This window comes from Oncorhynchus mykiss, chromosome 4, assembly GCF_057628025.1.
Source record: "Oncorhynchus mykiss isolate SJ-2025 chromosome 4, ASM5762802v1, whole genome shotgun sequence".
In the NCBI taxonomy this organism is placed as follows: domain Eukaryota; kingdom Metazoa; phylum Chordata; class Actinopteri; order Salmoniformes; family Salmonidae; genus Oncorhynchus; species Oncorhynchus mykiss.
This window is the reverse complement of record NC_143025.1, coordinates 55,242,018-55,262,563: the sequence shown is the minus strand read 5'-3', so window position 1 is coordinate 55,262,563 and position 20,546 is coordinate 55,242,018. Positions and strand designations below refer to the sequence as shown.

The 20,546-nt window shown below is 41.2% G+C and overlaps 1 protein-coding gene across 2 annotated transcripts in view; it reads right to left on the bottom strand.

Annotated features, from left to right (window-relative positions):
- The window catches only part of LOC110521990 (C-1-tetrahydrofolate synthase, cytoplasmic), a 51,149-nt gene that overhangs the window by 13,312 nt on the left and 17,291 nt on the right, over positions 1-20,546 (bottom strand). For both annotated transcript variants that reach the window (XM_036975521.2, XM_021600024.3), the window contains exons 10-24: positions 16,656-16,767; positions 16,206-16,333; positions 13,940-14,037; positions 13,373-13,546; positions 13,012-13,148; positions 12,527-12,573; positions 12,332-12,439; positions 9,095-9,169; positions 8,664-8,750; positions 6,778-6,912; positions 6,476-6,544; positions 3,982-4,093; positions 2,882-3,021; positions 1,005-1,046; positions 103-203 (exon numbers count right to left, since the gene is read on the bottom strand). In XM_036975521.2, coding sequence (XP_036831416.2) covers positions 103-203; positions 1,005-1,046; positions 2,882-3,021; positions 3,982-4,093; positions 6,476-6,544; positions 6,778-6,912; positions 8,664-8,750; positions 9,095-9,169; positions 12,332-12,439; positions 12,527-12,573; positions 13,012-13,148; positions 13,373-13,546; positions 13,940-14,037; positions 16,206-16,333; positions 16,656-16,767 — 1,565 coding nt within the window. The remainder of the gene's footprint in view (positions 1-102; positions 204-1,004; positions 1,047-2,881; positions 3,022-3,981; positions 4,094-6,475; positions 6,545-6,777; positions 6,913-8,663; positions 8,751-9,094; positions 9,170-12,331; positions 12,440-12,526; positions 12,574-13,011; positions 13,149-13,372; positions 13,547-13,939; positions 14,038-16,205; positions 16,334-16,655; positions 16,768-20,546) is intronic.

The following is a 20,546-nucleotide window of genomic DNA, read 5'->3' as shown; positions in this document are numbered from 1 at the left end:
AGACAGTGACACACACTGTGTGTGTTCAGCGCTGTTTTTAAAATCCGCTGACAGACACCCTAACATCAGTCTGGAATAGGAACACTGGAGACAATGGCCTACCTGAAGGTGTTGATGGCTACAACGACAGGTAAGCCAAAAGCCCGGGCATTCTCCAGCTGCCTCTTCAAGTGGTTGCAGCCATTTTCCAGTAACGTCAGGTTCTGCAAACAAAAATTTGAGAGACAGACCAACTAAAAGTGATTCTGACACAACTTCCATTGATGTGGGACTGTCCTAATATGGACACCGTACATTACTCTTTTTCCTCTTGATGGCTTGAAGCACATCTCAACCACAGGAAACAACGTCAACAGCAATAACAAAAAGTAATTGGACATCTCATTTCTATCTGTGTCTCCAATCCGACCACAACAACCTCTCTCCTCTACAATTCTCATTGAGGTTTAGCTCTGACAGAAAATCTCTAAACCTCCACTATATAAATAAGTTGAAATGTGTCAATGAAGGTTGTTTTAAAAATCTCCACAGAGTGAAAATAAATCCTGTATCATTTCGAAGGGGGACAGCCTGTGTCACGACTTCCACCAAAGTCTCCTCTCCTTCTTCGGGCGGTGTTTGGCGATCGGTGTCACCGGCTTTCTAGCCATTGCCGCTCCATTTTTCATACAGTATATCCATTTGTTTTGTCTTGTTTTCATACACACCTGGTTTTCATTTCACCAATCAATCTACTTGTATTTAACCCTCTGTTTCTCATCATGTTTTGTGTGTAATTGTTTTCATGTCAAGTGATGTTCTTTAGCGCTTTACTTTATTGTTCCGTTTTATGAGCGCGTTTGTTTTGTTGTGCTCCCGGGTTTGGAACTATAAAAAAGTGACCTTTATTTAATCATACTCTGCTGCACCTGACTTCGCCTTCATACACATCTTGACAGCCTGATACATATTTCAGCAGCTTGTGAGTGAGTGTATGGCTGGCTGGGAAGCCATGGGGAAATTACCTCCGCTGAGTACTCCTTCGGCATGGCTGAACCTGCCGTGACCTGTGGAAAAGAAGAGGAAAACCAACAGGGACATTACATTTAGTGTGCACGGCCACTACACTGTTAGATGTCTGTCTCTCCCACTCTCTTTTTTGCCTTTCTCCTCACTTTGATGTATTGGGTTGTTGGGTTGGGAAATGGTCTCGGTCGCTCTCTTTCTCACTCTCCTTCTTTCTGCTTCATTCTGGCACCCATAGAGATGTGCCATCAACTGTCCACTGTTTATTTTCTCTCTCTCACTGTATCGCTCTCTTTCGCGCTCTCTCTCTTTTTCTTTCAATCTCTCTCACACCCCTCAAGAAGCAGGCACAACATAAACCAATTTCTTAATTGTTTAGATTATGAGAATAAACATTTACTTTCTTTATTCAGGGCACTACCCCTGTGTTTTGGACAATTAGCATGTCAAATTACATTGACTTACAACAATTCCTGTACGGCTTTACCTCCCCAGTGTAGGCACTCAATGGACTCTGAGCGTCTATTCAATGAATAAATGTCACATGTAAGAATAAATGTGTGACCAGGTGTTAAATTAACGAGCGCTCAGCCCTTGAAGAGTTAGAGATCTCGAGAGATGTTACACGGTGTGTGTGTGTGTGTGTGTGTGTGTGTGTGTGTGTGGTGTTGATGCTAGAGACATCGATGCCAGCCAGTGGGGCCCATTAGCACGTTAAATAATTAGACATCTCTGTGTCATTGCCCAAAATGGAGGCATGTGTGACCTGTGACAGAAGAGGCTTCATGAAGACTGTATGGGCTTGACGTTTACATCGTAGTCTTCGGCTGTCCCCGTAGTTTAACCTTTTTTGGTTCCATGTAGAACCCTCTGTGGAAAGGGTAAACCCGGAACCAAAATGGTTCTACTTGGAACCAAAAAGGGTTCTTCAAAGGGTTATGATATGAGGACAGCCGAATAACCCTTTCAGGCTCTAGATAGCATGACGAGTGTATGTGTGGTACAGATTACTTTTCCAAAGTGCAAACTCCGTTTTAAGTTCATTACAGTTTCCCAGTTCAATTCAATTATATTATTTTTAATTGCCATGGCAGCTTCAGGTTTAGTGCACACTGTCATGAAAGTTCAAACCCATCGCATTTATCAACAGTCGATATCTGTGCAAGGTAGTTTGCCCTTAAACACAGATCTAGGATCCGATTATCTTTTCCCCGACCTTCATCTAAACCATAAGGGATTGAAAACATATCCAACCGTGTATCAGTGGATAGTGGCAATTTATGTCTAATCCTATAGTATGTTTGCGGTGAGAAATGATGATGGATGAGGTCGATCAGTCAATTAATAATTGATATCTAATGAATCCTCAGGGTTAGAAACTTTACATTAAAATGGCACCCTATTTCTTATATAGTTTATTACTTTTAACAGAGCCCAATGGGCCCTGGTCAGAAGTATAGCACTACATAGGGAATAGGGTGCTATTTTGGAGGCAACCATATCCAGGAGCCACTTGCCAGATGTTCTTAGATCTTCAAAGGGAGTGAATGAGAGGGGCCAGTGTTTAAAAAATAAAGTCTCATTTTTATGTTGTCCATGGAGTGCGTTCAGACCCTGGCTCTTTCTTAATTGTATGAGAAATATTTCCTCAACTCGCCTCCTTCATTGTGCTGATCTAAATGGACTGGCTACAGTAGGTGAGACTAATGATGAGCTTCTAGCATTTTGTTTTCACCTGTCAAGTCCTTTCAAATCAATGCAGATGAAGTGAAAGAAGACAGATTTTTAAGTAATTGAGATAGAGCACTTATCCAATTGACTGACTGGTATTTTCTACTCTCCTCCCTTACTAGCACTCCGCCTAGTGGTAGCTCACCGCAGGTCCACCCCCATGCATCTTCAGGGCAGGAACTGAAGCCACCATCACCACCACGTCAGGATGCAGGCCCGAAGAGCGACACTTGATGTCGAAGAACTTCTCCATGCCTAATTCAGCACCTCCTTCTGCCTCGGTGACTGGGGGAAGTTTTATTTGTGCGTGCGTGCGTGCGTGCGTGTGTGTGTGATGTTACATTGGTGATGTAGGATGAAGAGAGGTGAGACACAAACAACAGAATCATTATATATTCATAAGTATATGTCCCATTTATGTAACATTACAAAAATGGATCGTTTTATTGAACAGAAACAAAACCCTGGTCTAATATCCTTTCACTTGACTTTTTCTAACTGACCTTTCTAAACTTTCCCTCTATAATCCGATTGTATGACTTTGTGTCAATGCCAGCTTGTGACCATTCTGCAGCGCTGCCTCCCGTAAATGAGTCATTCCATTCCATGCAAGTTGTTTTTCAAAAGCCTTCTGCTATTAATTGTTGTTAAATGTTTCTCCTGTTGTCACTTATTTCACGGAATGTCCACCATTGAATGAAATAAAATGTGCTTTATTGTCCATTCAATTGACCTTCGACAGAAAATCACACAAAGTGCATACTAAAGTGCATGATACAGTTAGTGTGTCATATGTGATAAAGGCCCAATGCAGCCATTTTTATCACACTATCATATCTGGGTAACAGTATCTTACTGTAATAGCTATTCATTAAAACTGTCAAAAATAAACAAAAATAGCTTAATAGCAACAAAACAAATTCTCAAACAATAATTTTGTTAGGACTGTATGGGAGTGAGGGGTCTCATTGGAGGGGCCTAATGGGAGGGATATGTATGCTGAAACTAGCTGTTATTGGAAGAGAGGCTTGGAACTTTTGATGTCACCAAGCAAGCCAAAACTCCACCCATTCAAAACCTGCTGATTAGAAGGTCCTGTGTAAATTGTATTTTCAAACATCAGGAAGTAAAACTTGTATTTACACTTTTACAGTGTTAGTTTCATCATCTGTTTTACAATATGATACAAACACAGGAAAAACAATCATTTTGGCTGCACTAGGCTTTTAACAGCATTTTACTTACCCACAAACCCCTCTGGGCCCACCAGCTTTAAGGCGATCTGGTCAGCCAGGATGGACGAGTTGCCCTGGGCAATATCTGACAATGGACAGGTGTGAACAAACACAGGTGTCCCCTAGAGAGAGAGTGATAGAGAGAGAGATAGAGAGGTGGGGGGTGGGGGGTGGAGAAGGGGAAGAGAGTCAATAGTAAAAAACCTAAGACACAGAACCTAACCCTCAATCATTTAGCAACAACAACTTTTATTAAGAATTTATGAAGCAATTGTTATCTGGGCCTCACGGCTGTATTCTCTCCCTCTATCCTTTCCTCTGTCGCTCCCTCTATCCTTCCCCTTCCTTTGTCTGTGTCCTACGTGCTTGTCAAGATAAACATACAGTTGCCTGGTGGATGTATACAGTACCAGTCAAACGTTTTGACACACCTACTCATTCAAGGGTTTCTTTATTTGTACTATTTTCTACATTGTAGAATAATAGTGAAGACATCACAACTGTGGAATAACACAGATGGAATTAAAAAGTGTTAAACAAATCAATATATATTTATATTTGGGATTTTTCAAAGTAGACACATTTTGCCTTGGTGACAGCTTTGCACACGCTTGGCATTCTCTCAACCAGCTTCACCTGGAATGCTTTTCCAACAATCTTGAAGGAGTTCCCACATATGCTGAGCACTTGTTGGCTGATTTTCCTTCACTCTGCAGTCCAACTCATACAACTCATCCCAAACCATCTCAATTGGGTTGACGTTGGGTATTGTGGTATTGTGGAGGCCAGGTCATCTGATGCAACGCTCCATCACTCTCCTTCTTGGTCAAATAGCCCTTACACAGCCTGGAGGTATGTTGAGTCATTGTCCTGTTGAAAAAAAATGATAGTCCCACTAAGCCCAAACCAGATGAGATGGCGTATTGCTGTAGAATGCTGTGGTAACCATGCTGGTTAAGTGTGCCTTGAATTCTAAATAAATCACTGACAGTGTCACCAGCAGCCCCACACCATAACACCTCATCCTCCATGCTTCACAGTGGGAAATATACATGCGGAGATCATCCATTCACCTACTCTGCGTCTCACAAAGACACGGCGGTTGGACTCATCAGACCAAAGGACAGATTTCCACCGATCCAATGTACATTGTTCATGTTTCTTGGCCCAAGCAAGTCTCTTCTTATTGGTGTTCTTCAGTAGTGGTTTCTTTGCAGTAATTCAACCATGAGAAGGCCTGGTTCACGCAGTCTCCTCTGAACAGCTGATGTTGAGATGTGCCTGTTACTTGAACTCTGCGAAGCATTTATTTGGGCTGCAAATTCTGAGGCCGGTAATAATGAACTCATTAGAGTTAACTCTGCGTCTTCCTTTCCTGTGGCGGTCCTCATGAGAGCCAGTTTCATCATTGAGCTTGATGCTTTTTGCAACTGCACTTGAAGAAACTTTCAAAGTTCTTGAAATGTTCCACATTGACTGACCTTCATGTCTTAAAGTAATGATGGACTGTTGTTTCTCTTTGCTTATTTGAGCTGTTCTTGCCATAATATGGACGTGGTCTTTTATCAAATAGGGTCATCTTTTATATATCACCCCTACCTTGTCACAACACAGCTGAATGGCTCAAATGCATTAAGAAGGAAAGACATTTCACAAATTAACTTTTAAAAAGGCACACCTGTTCATTGAAATGCATTCCAGATGACTATGAAGCAGGTTGAGAGAATGCCAGGAGTGTGCAAAGCTGTAATCAAGGCAAATAATCAAATAAAATATATTTTGATTTGTTTAACACTATTTCATAGTTTAGATGTCTTCACTATTATTGTACAATGTAGAAGATAATCCAAATAAAGAAAAACCCTGGAATGAGTATTTTATTAAATGTTTTACCTTTATTTAACCAGGCAAGTCAGTTAAGAACAAATTCTTATTTACAATGATGTCCTACACCATCCAAACCCGGATGGCACTGGTCCAATTGTGCGCCGCCCTATGGGACTCCCAATCACGGCTGGTTGTGATAGAGCCTGGATTCAAACCAGGGTGTCTCTAGTGACTCCTCTAGCACTGAGATACAGTGCCTTAGACCGCTGCGCCACTCGGGAGCCCAAGTAGGGGGGCCCAAAGTGAAGCCGAAGCTCTGACGTCATCTATAGCATGTTACTGTATAGCCACTGCATTCCAATTTAGCCATTTATCATTGCCCAAATCTGTCATTTTGAACCTGTATATGGGTACGAGTGTAAAGTACTGTACTACGATACTCTTTAAAGAGGTAGGGATTCAGATGTTTTCAGAGGGACTCCACTGTCCTGACATTAAGGGAAAGCTTGTTCCACCATTGGGGTGCACACACACACACACACACACACACACACACACACACACACACACACACACACACACACACACACACACACACACAAAAAAGGCTTAAGGGTCTAATACGAAATATTAATCTCCTAGATCGGTCTGGGTCTCTGGGTCTCTGGGTCTCTTACCTCCATGGTCTGCATTAGACTGGGCTTCACAGCATCTCTCATCAATGTGGCCAGCACTCCACTAATACCCTGTTGGATGAACACAGTAAGAGACTCTAATAACATGTTATTCACTCAGAAACAATAAGAATAGCACTCGCTCCTGTTGCACACCATGATTGGAAATGATATAGAACAAGCACCATAAGTGGACACACGTTCGTCCGCAAATCAATATTTGCACACTTGTTAACGCATATCGTAAACTCTTTCTCTTCTTTTCAAATACACACACACACACACACACACACACACACTCTGACCAGGTCCTCTGTTGTGACAGGCTTCCCCTTGCGGCTGTAGGCCACCACCATCCTGGCCAAGCGGCGCGTCATGTCTGCCAGACTGGTACTGAGGGCCAACACCGCCATCATCTCACTGGCCACATATCCACTCAGCTGTTTGGAAGGTGTTTGGAACGAGTTTATTAGATAGAACCTTACAAATATACCTATTGGCCTACTACCTGCAGAGAGGTAAGGTATTTGTATTTATTATGGATCCCCATTACCTGCCAAGGCAGCAGCTACTCTTCCCGGGGTCCAGCCAAATGAAGGAATATATACAATTCTAAAAACAATACATTCATTACAGAATTCACAACACACTAAGTGTGTGCCGTCAGGCCCATACTCCACTACCACATATCTATAACGCAAAATCCATGTGTACGTGTGTGTATAGTGAGTATGTTATCAAGCATATGTTATCATGTGTCTGTGCCAATGTTTGTGTTTCTTCACAGTCCCCACTGTTCCATATAGTGTATTTTTATCTGCTATTTAATTCTGATTCTACTGCTTGCATCAGTTACCTGATGTGGAATAGAGTTCCATGTTGTCATGGCTCTATGTAGTAGTGTACTCCTCCCATAGTCTGATCTGAACTTGGGGACTGTGAAGAGACCTCTGGTTGCATTTCTTGTGGGGTATGAATGGGTCTCCGAGCTGTATGCTAGTATTTTAAACAGAAAGCTCGGTACCTTCAGCTTGTCAACACCTCTTACAAAAACAAGTAATGAGGAAGTCAATCTCTCTTCCACTTTCCATCTGACCACACTACTGAACAGTAGTCTAGGTGCGACAAATCCAGGGCCTGTAGGACCTGCCTTGTTGATAGTGTTGATGAGATTGGCAGAGCAGCGCTTTACTATGGACAGACTTCTCCCCATCTTAGCTACTGTTGTATCAATATGTTTTGACCATGTTGCTCAATTTCCACAATCATTATGAGATGTAGTTGAGGTTTAGGATTAAGTGAATGATTTGTCCCAAATACATTGGTATTAGTTTTAGAAATACTAAGAACTAACTTATTGCTTGCTAACCATTCCGAAACTAACTGCAGCTCTTTGTTAAGTGTTGCAGTCATTTCAGTCACTGTATTAGCTGATGTGTAAAGTGTTGAGTCATCCACATACATAGACACTCTGGCCTTACTCCAAGCCAGTGGCATGTCGTTAGTAAAGGGCCTAAACAGTTACCCTGGGGAATTCCTGATTCTATCTGGATTATGTTTGCGAGGCTTCCATTAAAGTACACCCTCTGTGTTCTGTTAGACAAGTAACTCTTTATCCACATTATAGCAGGGGGTGTAAAGCCATCACACATATGTTTTTCCTGCAGCAGACTATGCTTGATAATGTAAAAAGCTGCAATGAAGTCTAACAACAGCCTCAACAATAATTTCATCATCAATTTCTCTCAGCCAATCGTCAGTCATTTGTGTGCCATGCTTGTTGAGTGCCGTGCTTGTTGAGTGTCCTTCCCTGTATGCGTGCTGAAAGTCTGTTGTCAATTTGTTTACTGTGAAATAGCATTGTATCTGGTTAAACACATTTTTTTATAGCTTATCTCCGAATCCATTGATCTTTAGTCAAGCATGCTTATTCACAGTTGTTTTAAGAGACATTCAGTATCTCTGTGTGTTACATTCAAAATGTCACGGTATACAGTCGCTGAAGGAAGAATACTTGTGAATGGATGTTTATGAGGGAATCATTAGTACTCCTCATGTAGCCTGGTCCCAGATCTGTTTGTGTGTTCTTGTCAACTCCTATCATCATTGTCACGCAAATTCTCAAACAATAGGAGTTGTCAAGACAATATAAACAGATCTGGGACCAGGCTCCACCTCATAAGTGACATACCGTCTTGGTCTCTGGATCAATGTCCAAACGGATAAATCGGTATATCTCCTCTGGTTTCAGGGTTTCTGGTTTCTCTATACCCAGTCTCTACAAACACATCACAAGGCAAACAATCATCTGCAAGAATGAGAAGACCCCCCCCAACAAAAAGAATGAGCCCTTTAAACATGTCCCCCCATGGCCCATTTGTCGGCTGCTATTCGTTCTAAACCCTACATTAAACCCTACATTTGATTATAACTCTTTACATTCATTTCTACATTCACTATTCCTTCGTTGTTTTTTCGACAATGGTCTACACCCTTGACATTTTCTGTAAGTATTTTTCTTTACAGAAATGGCCCCTTACACAAATTTGCTTTGAGATTTCTGCTTTAAAACAATACTTTGTAATAACCACATCAATAAAGAGAGGAAGATATTCCACTTGCCTTCAACCTATTGAGTTGGGACAGGGAGAACTTCCTGTGACCGTCCCTCAGTGGCACCAGCCATTCAAAGAGAGCCTGTACGGGCATGGTAAAATTAAATCGCACCCTGTTATGAATTACACACAACTTGATTAACAGCCATTCCTCCTCCAATATATTTTGGTTTTACAAATCTGCTACGCTCTCGAATCTAGTGCCTTTAATAAGTATTCACACCCCATGACTTTTTCCAAAATGTGTTTGGCAGCGTGAGTGAAGGAGGCTTTGTTGCAAAATAGGAAGCCGATTCTAGATTTAATTTTGGATTGGAGATGCTTATTAATATGAGTCTGGAAGGAGAGTTTACAGTCTATCCAGACAAATAAAATGAAATAGGTTAGCAGATGTTAATGTGAGTGTAGCGAAATGCTTGTGCTTCTAGTTCCGACCATGCAGTAATATCTAACAAGTAATCTTACCTAACAATTTCACAACAACTACCTTTCACACAGAAGTGTGAAGGAATGAAGAAGAATATGTACATAAAAATATATGGATATGCGATGGCCGAACAGCGTAAGCCGGATGCAGTAGATGGTATAGAGTACAGTATATACATAAGATGAGAAATGTAGAGTATGTAAACATTATATAAAGTGGCATTGTTTAAAGTGGCTAGTGATACATTTACTACATCCAATTTTTTATTATTAAAGTGGCTAGAGATTTGAGTCAGTATGTTGGCAGCAGTCACTCAATGTTAGTGATGGCTGTTTAACAGTCTGATGGCCTTGAGATAGAAGCTGTTTTTCAGCCTCTTGGTCCCAGCTTTGATGCACCTGTACTGACCTCGCCTTCTGGTTGATAGCGGGGAGAACAGGCAGTGGCTCGGGTGGTTGTTGTCCTTGATGATCTTTTTGGCCTTCCTGTGACATCGGGTGGTGTAGGTGTCCTGGAGAGCAGGTAATTTGCCCCCGTGATGCGTTGTGCAGACTTCACTACCCTCTGGAGAGCCTTACGGTTATGGGCGGAGCAGTTGCCGTACCAGGCGGTGATACAGCCCGACAGGATGCTCGCGATTGTGCATCTGTGAAGGTTTGTGTGTTTTTGGTGACAAGACTAATTTCTTCAGCTTCCTGAGGTTGAAGAGAAGCTGCTGTGCTTAGGTATTTGTAGTTGTCCACATATTCTAAGTCAGAACCGTCCAGAGTAGTGATGCTAGTCGGGCAGGCAGCAATTGGTTGAAGAGCATGCATTTAGTTTTACTAGCATTTAAGAGCAGTTGGAGGCCACAGAAGGAGAGTTGTATGGCATTGAAGCTTGTTTGGAGGTTTGTTAACACAGTGTCCAAAGAAAGGCCAGAAGTATACAGAATGGTGTCGTCTGTGTAGAGGTGAATCAAGGAATCACACGCAGCAAGAGCAACATCTTTGATATAATGTCAAAGTGGATTTTAGTTTTTTGAATTTGTACAAATGAATAATTCATTAAAACTGAAATGACTTGAGTCAATAAGTATTTAACCCCTTTGTTATGGCATGCCTAAAGAAGTACAGGAGTACAAATTTGCTTAACAAGTCACATAATAAGATGTATGGACTCACTCTGTGTGCAATATTAGTGGTAACATCATTTTTGAAATACTACTCATCTCTGTACCACAAAAACCAGGGAGGTTTTCCAAAGCTTCGCAAAAAAGGGCACCTATTGGTAGATGGGTGAAAATAAAAAAAGCAGACTGAATATCTTAAGTATGGTGACGTTATCAATTACACTTTGGATGGTGTATCAATACAATTCCTAACTCAGTTGCCAAAGACGAAGGAAACCACTCAGGGATTTCACCATGAGGCCAATGGTGACTTTAAAACAGTTACAGAGTTTAATGGCTGTGAGAGGAGTAATCTGAGGATGGATCAACAACATTATAGTTACTCTACAATACTAACCTAAAGAACAGAGTGAAAATAAGGAAGCCTGTACAGAATAACAGTCTTTCGAAACATGCATCCTGTTAGCAATAAGGCACTAAAGTAATGCTGCAAAAAAAAATTGCAAAGAAATTGAAAGAATGCCAAGAGCGTGCAAAGCTGTCATCAAGGAAATGTCACAACCTGACCATAGAGAGCCCTTGGTTCTCTATGGTGTAGTAGGTCAAGATGTGACTAGGGGATGTTCTAGTTCAATATCTCAATGTTGGGGTTTTGTATGGTTCCCAATTAGAGGCAGCTGATTTCGTTGCCTCTAATTGGTGATCATATTTAGGTAGCAATTCTTCCCACCTGTGTTTGTGGGATATTATTTGTGTTTGTGCTTGTAGCACCACTGAGGTTACGTTTCGTTGCTTGTTTATTGTTTTCTTTGAAAGTTTCACTCAAATAAAGATGTGGAACTCAACACAAGCTGCGCCTTGGTCTCGTCCTTATTACGAATGTGACAGGAAAAGGGTGGCTACTTCGAAGAATCACAAATATAAAATATATTTTGATTTGTTTAATACTTTTTTGGTTACCACATGATTCCATATGTGTTATTTCATAGTTTTGATGTCTTCACTATTATTCTACAATGTCAAAAAGAGTAAAAAATAAAGCAAAACCCTGGAATGAGTAGGTGTTCGAAAACTTCTGACTGGTACTGTAAATTGGCTTACAAATGGTTATCTGGCAATGATCAACAACCAATTTGACAGAGCTTGAAGAATTTTGAGAAGAATAATGGGCAAATATTGTACAATCCAGGTATGCAAAGCTCTTAGAGACTTACCCCAAAACACTCACAGCTGTTATAGCTGCAAAAGGAGATTCTAACATGTATTGACTAAGGGGGTTGAATACTTATCTAATCAATATGTATTTTTCATTAAATTGTTTTAATTTGTATATATTTTTTTCCACTTTCACAAGACATATTGTGTGTGGATCATTGACAAAAAAAATATAATTAAATACATTTTAATCCCACGTTGTAACATAACAAAAGGTGTAAAAAGTTAAGAGGTGTGAATACTTTTGAAGACAATTTTATAATAAAGTAAAACATTCCATAATGTATCCCTTTTTTGTTTTTAGTGTGAGTAATGTAAAGAGGCTTTTACATACAATTTTAAATAATGCAGTTTTGCAAGTTTTGGCTTGGAAGTAACAGAAAGCACACATACCACATACTTTCCTAGTAAACAAAGTAAAGAACAATTTAAATAGGTTTTGAAATAGAGAGACCAAATAATATTGGGACTAATATTATGTTTTTTATTACCTTATCTGACTGTGTTGACTCGCATAACACACGTGCATTGATAGTGTCCACCACCAGGCTACTGGCTGCCATGACAGCTTGTGTGTCACTGGTGAGGTGGAGACTGACCTGGAATCAGTAAGGTAGAACAGATTAAAAATACTGCACTCAAATGTGAACATTGATGTATCTAAAGGAGGAGTAGAAAGTGCTTACCTCTTCCATAGGAATGACTTGGCAATAACCACCTCCAACAGCACCACCTACATAGAAGTTATATTCAAACTACCGTTTTATAATTGTTTAAACATGTGTGTATAACTATCTTTACAAATAATGGAGTAATTATTAATAAATCATTTAACAAACAATTTACAAATCCATAAATAAAGCTTTATGAAAAGGGGTATACAGAGTACACTTTGAGTGCCGAAACTTAACTTGAGAAACACGTGGTCACGTTAAGTTTTGCATAAATAATGTGCTTTTTATATATGGAAGACTTGTGCATGTGTATGAGACTACACAACAACAACTGAGTATGCTTTCTTGTGATTATTTTGATTCGTCAGTTAAAGGCTTGTGATTTGTCATAAATGAGTTGGATTAATATATTATTTTTAACAACTGGGTAATCCAGTGGCAAAATAATTTCAAAGACAGAAACACCAAGCAGTATGTTTTGTAAAAAAAAAACTCACCTTTGACCCCAAAGTTTGAGCCCCGGCTGGGTTGGCGCACACAGGCAAAACTGTTGACATGAAGGTGTGCCCCTAGGGCCTGTGCCAACCCTAGGGTGGTGGTTGTAGTTCCCTCACCCAGTGGTGTGGGTGTGATCCTGCAAGGAGGAAGTCAAAGAACTTGGCACAGATACGATGCTGTGCCATTTGCCATAAAACATTTGCCATTTCCGGGCACAGAGGCCATTTCCCATACAGGCTCATAATGAACTTTCCGTGCCAATGTTAATTGGTACACATACTGCATATCTGTATGTGATGTGACCTAGATTATTGCATACTGTCCCATTGGGCCCAGTCTTTCAAGTTTTACTACCCTTACCCTGTGACCACCAAATATTTCCCATTAGGCTGTGTCTTGAGGCGGTTCAAGGCCTCCAGACGAACTTTGGCTCGGGTCGTCCCGTAGGGCTCCACCTCCTCTGAGAAGAGGCCAACCTCCCGGGCCAGACGGCCAATTGACTTTGGCGTGAAGGAGTGTGCGATCGCGGCGTCCCTGAAAAAGGTCACACTAGCTACAGCATGTAGAGAGCTTCTTTGATCTCATAAATGACATCATACTGATGTAGGCCTACAGTGATGCCAATTCTCCCCATTCTCTTTACTAATGTGGTTGTGTCCTTATGGCCACTACTGTTAGGACATGACCCTTACTTATTGTCAAATTGATAATGTAGGAGCAATATTAAAATATAACTCTATTGGCTGTATTGGCTGGCTGACTGACTGACTAAATGGCTGACTGATCGATTGATTTATCATTTAATTTACTGATTATCGCGGGGTCACCTATATGAAACATAAATCCATTTGAGATAAGCGTAAAAGGCACAACTGTGGCAAGTCCTCTAAATTGTGTGAAGATGTAGCAAGAATATCAAATCTATACCTGGGTTGAGGTTTCTGTGGCTTTAGCTTAGCGTAGGAAATGTTCCACTTTCCTGGCTGGTACGTCTTGAGAAAGCGCTTTGCACTCTGGACAGTGTTCTAGAAATGACAAAGAAAGAAAACACGAGATTAAATAGTTAACAGTTGTTGTTTTTATTTAACCAGGATAGCCCCCATTTTTTCAATTTTCGCCTAAATGACATACCCAAATCGAACTGCCTGTACCTGAAGCAAGGATATGCATATTCTTGGTACCATTTGAAAGGAAACACTTTGAAGTGAATTGAATGTGAATTGAATGTGAATTGAATGTAGGAGAATATAACACAATATATCTGGTTGAAGAAAATACAAAGAAAATAAACAACCAGTATTTTTTTACCACCATCTTTGAAATGCAATAGATAGCCATCACGCTGTTATAGCCATCACTCTGGTTGTAATAGTGTCCACAAGATGGCAGCAGTGTATGTGCAACGTTTCAGATGGATAACTTCAAGTATGACTGAACGTCGAGACTTTTAGTGTGAAGTCACCAGGTACATTTGGGCAAATCGCAAAGGAGACATTCACATTCATATTCCATTTTTATGCAAGAATATCGTCAAATCTGTATACTTGGACTTTGATTTAGCTTTCCCAGTATTAGTAGCCGTATAATAAGTTCCACATTTCCAAACTACTATTTAACTCTGAATATCTTTATAATTTTTGTCCCAATTGAAAAGGCATGCTGTCGTACAAGGTTGGAAACTTCATTTTACGATATATACATGGTTTCCCATATACATGATACTCCCATAAAGCCCAGCTCATTGGCTATCTAGCTAGCTTTGTTTGACCCCGATTGGTGCTTATTTGACAAAGATACAGTCATTCAAGTGGTGACCGCCCGCCTCATTGGCGTGCCATGAAGACGTCGCTCTCTGACCAAATATGGAGTCCTATAGGATATACGACACCCCTAATGAAATAGTGAAGTCTTGTTAGCTTCTACGATCTCTGAGGAATAGATTCGAAAGTGATTTGACTTGCTGAAACAACGTTTAGGGTGAGATTTTCACAGATTCCTTTCTTTGCTAAATGAACAAGTGGAAATACAAAATTGATCGTGCATGCTATATGGACCTTTTTAGGATATGAAAAAGGATTTGATCTAACAAAAGAACACTTCATGTTATCTCTAGGGCGCTTTGGATGATAAATCAGAGCAAGATTTCAGAATGTAATTACACATTTCAAACCTATCACCATGAAAAAGCTGTTTTGTTGTTAGGCGCTCTCCTCAAACAACAGCATGGCATTTTTTCACAGTAATAGCTACTGTAAATTGGACAGTGCAGTTATATTAACAAGAATGTAAACTTTCAGCCGATATAAGACACTTACATTTACCGACATTTGTTGTTTATCTAAAATCTGTGATCTTGACATAACACACTGCATGATTTACAACTGTCCCGTTGACAGGTCGCCAATCTTTAAGATTAAGAAGAAAAAAAATCCCCAAAAGATAAACATCCTCATTTAAAACTACACAGAGAGAAAAGGGCATTTTTTTGTAACTATAGGTGAACATTGAACATTATAGCGTTGCGATCCTGACACAACCATTACAACTAAATGAGAAAACAAGGGAAAAAAATACTCCCTCAAAAAGCAATGGAGAAAGACAGCGATGTGTTCTAAATGGCACCTTATTCAGTATTTTGAGCACTACGTTTGACCAGGTCCCATAGGGATCTTTTCAAAAGTAGTGTCTCATATAGGGAATAGTGTGCCATTTGGGATGCTGCCAGTAAGTGCATAACTAGGGCCTACATTTGAATTACATTAACCAATAATAGATTTACTTCTGTGTTGTTGCCAACATGACAAAAAATAATATCTACAAGCAGCCATGGCAGGTTCAAAGCCAAGATATTTATGGGGTAAAGCCTATAAAATAGACTGGCAAGAACATTTACCAACAAGAAAAAGTCCTATCTATTATTTTGTATTGATTTAGTATCTTTATCTTAGAGGGGAAACTAAAAACAATTTAATCAGAAAGGTTCATTGTCCCCCTTAGCTCAAAATGAGTGTCTGTGCATTATTATACAGCCATAATTTGTTTCAGATAAATTATTTTAAAACAAAACTTATATCTACACAAATGCAAAAAGCCAAAATAAGTCTGTTTGACGTTCAGGTGGGAAAGTAAATTGAATGCACTTTTTAGCCGAAAAACACCCAAAAGTAATATAATTGAATTTATAACAGCCTACCTCCATGAGCATAGCAACGGTCATTGGTCCCACTCCCCCAGGCACAGGGGTAATAAACCCAGCCTTCTCCTTGGCAGAGGGGTAATGCACATCCCCCACCACTCGCATCCCATTGGCTTTGCTGTCATCTGTGGGGGTCCAATGGTCAGGGTCAAAGTTCAAAGGCTGAAGTTGAGGGTCACTGAGAACCCAAGCAGTAGCCTGGCTACTGGACTTTCTACATTCAAGATCATCACATTGTTGCATTAATGACAAGTTGACTAGAGCAGAAACAGACTAGCACCAGACAAGGAGGAATTTAAAAGGAGACATCTGCTTCCTTCTGAAAGTGTTAAATGGCTTCCTCTCCTCCTCTCCTGTTCTTCATCACCAATGATCGGTATGGACACTGGATGCTATTCAAGTCTGTAGCTCTTGGGTTGTGATTGAGAAAACGGTTGTTATACATACCTGGGATGTGGTTGATGCCACAGTCGATAACCACAGCACCCTCCTTCAACCACTCGCCTTTCACCATCTCCGCCTTGCCTGCACCCACCACCAATATGTCTGCCCTTCCCACCTGGAAAAGGGTTCAAATGTCATACATTCACGTAGATTTGAACCTTTTAGCTCTCAGTCTTATTGTTATAGGTTCCATATTTACATCTTATAAAATATGTTTTAACCAGGGGTGGGAACCAAAATTATTTCCCAACCGTTTTGCTCTGAACAGAACCATTACTATTTGTGTTCCGTTCCACAGTTCAGACCAGCAGTTCCACATTTAGCTCGATATTAAATCACTTCACCAATCAGTGTAGATAAAGCAGCATCTATAGTTGTTTGCATTGGGCAGACAAGTTTGGGGCAAGAGATGCGACTGTAATTGTGGGGAGAGAGGGCCTCAAACATGAATCCTTAAAGACATGGGTGGGGATAAGGCTTTAGAGTATGTGAACAATCCTGAATGGGTGTAGACAAAGACGAGCTCTCTAGTAGGTGTACCAAAACATTTAAGGGCCATTTTATAAAGATTGGGGTTACAAGTTTATCAACTTTCAATGCAGAATAACTTTCCCATTGTTCTTAAACTGCAGTGTATGATATACCATCTTGTAATACTATCCAATGTAAAAAAATACCACTTCAAATGTTGCTACATAAGACAATCGAGGCGGTTGGTCACATGAACAGTACATTTGGGAAAGTATTCAGACCACTTGACTTTTTCCACAAGTTGTTATGTTACAGCCTTATTCTAAAATGGATTCTTGTTTTTTTCCCTCATCACATTTACAAAAGTATTCAGCACCTTTGGCAGCAATTACAGCCTTGAGCCTTCTTGGGTATGACGCCTCAAGCTTGACACACCTATATTTGGGGATTTTCTCAGATTCTTCTCTGCAGATCCTCTCAAGCTCTGTCAGGTTGGATGGGGAGTGTTACATTACCCAGTTCCTGTGTTGTTGTGGGTTTGTATGTATGTGTATGTATTTCAAGAAATGGCTTCCTGGATTCCCCTAAGCCGCTGATTGGTCGGCCCCCATTGCTAATTGCAGCTGACCCCGCCCTCTCGTCAGGGGATACAGCTGTCTGCAATCACAGACTCCTTCTCCAGCTGTATAAAAGTCAGTGTTCCTGGGTATGCACTGTACTTGTTTGTTGCTCAGAGAGAGAGAGAGAGAGAGAGAGAGAGAGAGAGAGAGAGAGAGAGAGAGAGAGAGAGAGAGAGAGAGAGAGAGAGAGAGAGAGAGAGAGAGAGAGAGAGAGAGAGAGAGAGAGAGAGAGAGAGAGAGAGAGAGAGAGAGAGAGAGAGAGAGAGAGAGAGAGAGAGAGAGAGAGAGAGAGAGAGAGAGAGAGAGAGAGAGAGAGAGAGAGAGAGAGAGAGAGAGAGAGAGAGAGAGAGAGAGAGAGAGAGAGAGAGAGAGAGAGAGAGAGAGAGAGAGAGAGAGAGAGAGAGAGAGAGAGAGAGAGAGAGAGAGAGAGAGAATGACTGTGTTTTGATTATTGAAATTGTTCATGTTATGTTAGTATTATTCTGTTTTTGTTCCCAGGGGGGAAGGGGAGTGCACCTTGGGAGTGCTTAGGAAAGAGGCCTGCAGCCATACATATACCCGTAGTATGTACTGTCTATGCACACTAGGTAAGACCTGGGCAGACCACCCCCTGTAATTTGGTTAGTGAGCCAGGTGGTGCTAGTTAGGTAAGTTGTGGGTAGGTAGGAGAGGGGGCTCTTTAACTTTCGTTGCTTTGCACCAGTCCAGCCCCTTTTCCCCAAAGTACAGTGTGTAAAGGAATAAATTCCCTGTTAAAGGTAACATTCTCCGCCTCTGTCATTATTACCCGCACCTACAGTCACACACCTCTTTCACTCCAAGGGGAGTTGAGTGTAGCAGGGTGTTGCGTTCCCCCCTCCAAGAGGCGTGCGTAACAGGGAGCATTGCTGCACAGCTATTTTCAAATCTCTCCTGGGGGGAGAGATTTGTTCGATCGGGCTCTGGCTGGGCCACTCAAGGACATTCAGAGACTTATCTCGAAGCCACTCCTGCGTTGTCTCGGCTGTGTGTTTAGGGTCGTTGCCCTGTTGCAAGGTGAACCTTCACCCTAGTCTGAGGTCCTGAGCGCTCTGGAGCAGGTTTTCATCAAGGATCTCTCTGTACTTCGCTCAGTTCATTTTTCCCTCGATCCTGACTTCAATGGTTGCTCAATGAAAAGTGTTGTGATTATACTGCTGGACTTAGAGGTAATTTGTGGTTTAGTACAGTACCCTGCATCACTGCTTCATTTCTCCAGACCAGCACAAGGGGGAGTTAGAGCACCGATTTTATGATTTTGGGTCCCAATATATAAGCCAAGTAGAAACTGATAATTGTGCACTACTTCAAAATTGAATGATGAGGATGAAGAAGGTGATTGAATTTAGAACAATAGTGTAAGAATTGCTATTCCTCTGTCCTGCACCCTGTTTGTTTCTACTCGTCAGTATTACTTACTAAAACTGTTGTTACACTAAGGTTTTTATTCTAAGAGAAACAAAAATGTTTGATTATTCCATGATATTCTTAAGATATGTGTTGACTGAATATAAGTGATGTCTGCTAAATAATCAAGTTGATGGCACAGTCATATAGCCTCGGCACCTACATCAAGCTGAGTGACTCAGTCATATAGCCTCGGCACCTACATCAAGCTGAGTGACTCAGTCATATAGCCTCGGCACCTACATAAAGCTGAGTGACTCAGTCATATAGCCTCGACACCTACATCAAGCTGAGTGACTCAGTCATATAGCCTCGACACCTACATCAAGCTGAGTGACTCAGTCATATAGCCTCTGCACCTACATAAAGCTGAGTGACTCAGTCATATAGCCTCTGCACCTACATAAAGCTGAGTGACTCAGTCATATAGCCTCTGCACCTACATAAAGCTGAGTGACTCAGTCATATAGCCTCGGCACCTACATAAAGCTTAGTGACTCAGTCATATAGCCTCGGCACCTACACAAAACTTAGTGACTCAGTCATAGAGCCTCGGCACCTACATAAAGCTTAGTGACTCAGTCATATAGCCTCGGCACCTACATAAAGCTGAGTGACTCAGTCATATAGCCTCTGCACCTACATAAAGCTGAGTGACTCAGTCATATAGCCTCTGCACCAACATAAAGCTGAGTGACTCAGTCACATAGCCTCGGCACCAACATAAAGCTGAGTGACTCAGTCATATAGCCTCGGCACCTACATAAAGCTGAGTGACTCAGTCATATAGCCTCGGCACCTACATAAAGCTGAGTGACTCAGTCATATAGCCTCACCTACATAAAGCTTAGCGACTCAGTCATATAGCCTCACCTACATAAAGCTTAGTGACTCAGTCATATAGCCTCGGCACCTACATAAAGCTGAGTGACTCAGTCACATAGCCTCGGCACCAACATAAAGCTGAGTGACTCAGTCATATAGCCTCGGCACCTACATAAAGCTGAGTGACTCAGTCATATAGCCTCGGCACCTATATAAAGCTGAGTGACTCAGTCAGTCATATAGCCTCGGTACCTACATAAAGCTTAGTGACTCAGTCATATAGCCTCGGCACCTACATAAAGCTTAGTGACTCAGTCATATAGCCTCTGCACCTACATAAAGCTGAGTGACTCAGTCATATAGCCTCTGCACCTACATCAAGCTGAGTGATTCAGTCATATAGCCTCTGCACCTACATAAAGCTGAGTGACTCAGTCATATAGCCTCTGCACCTACATAAAGCTGAGTGACTCAGTCATATAGCCTCGGCACCTACATAAAGCTTAGTGACTCAGTCATATAGCCTCGGCACCTACACAAAACTTAGTGACTC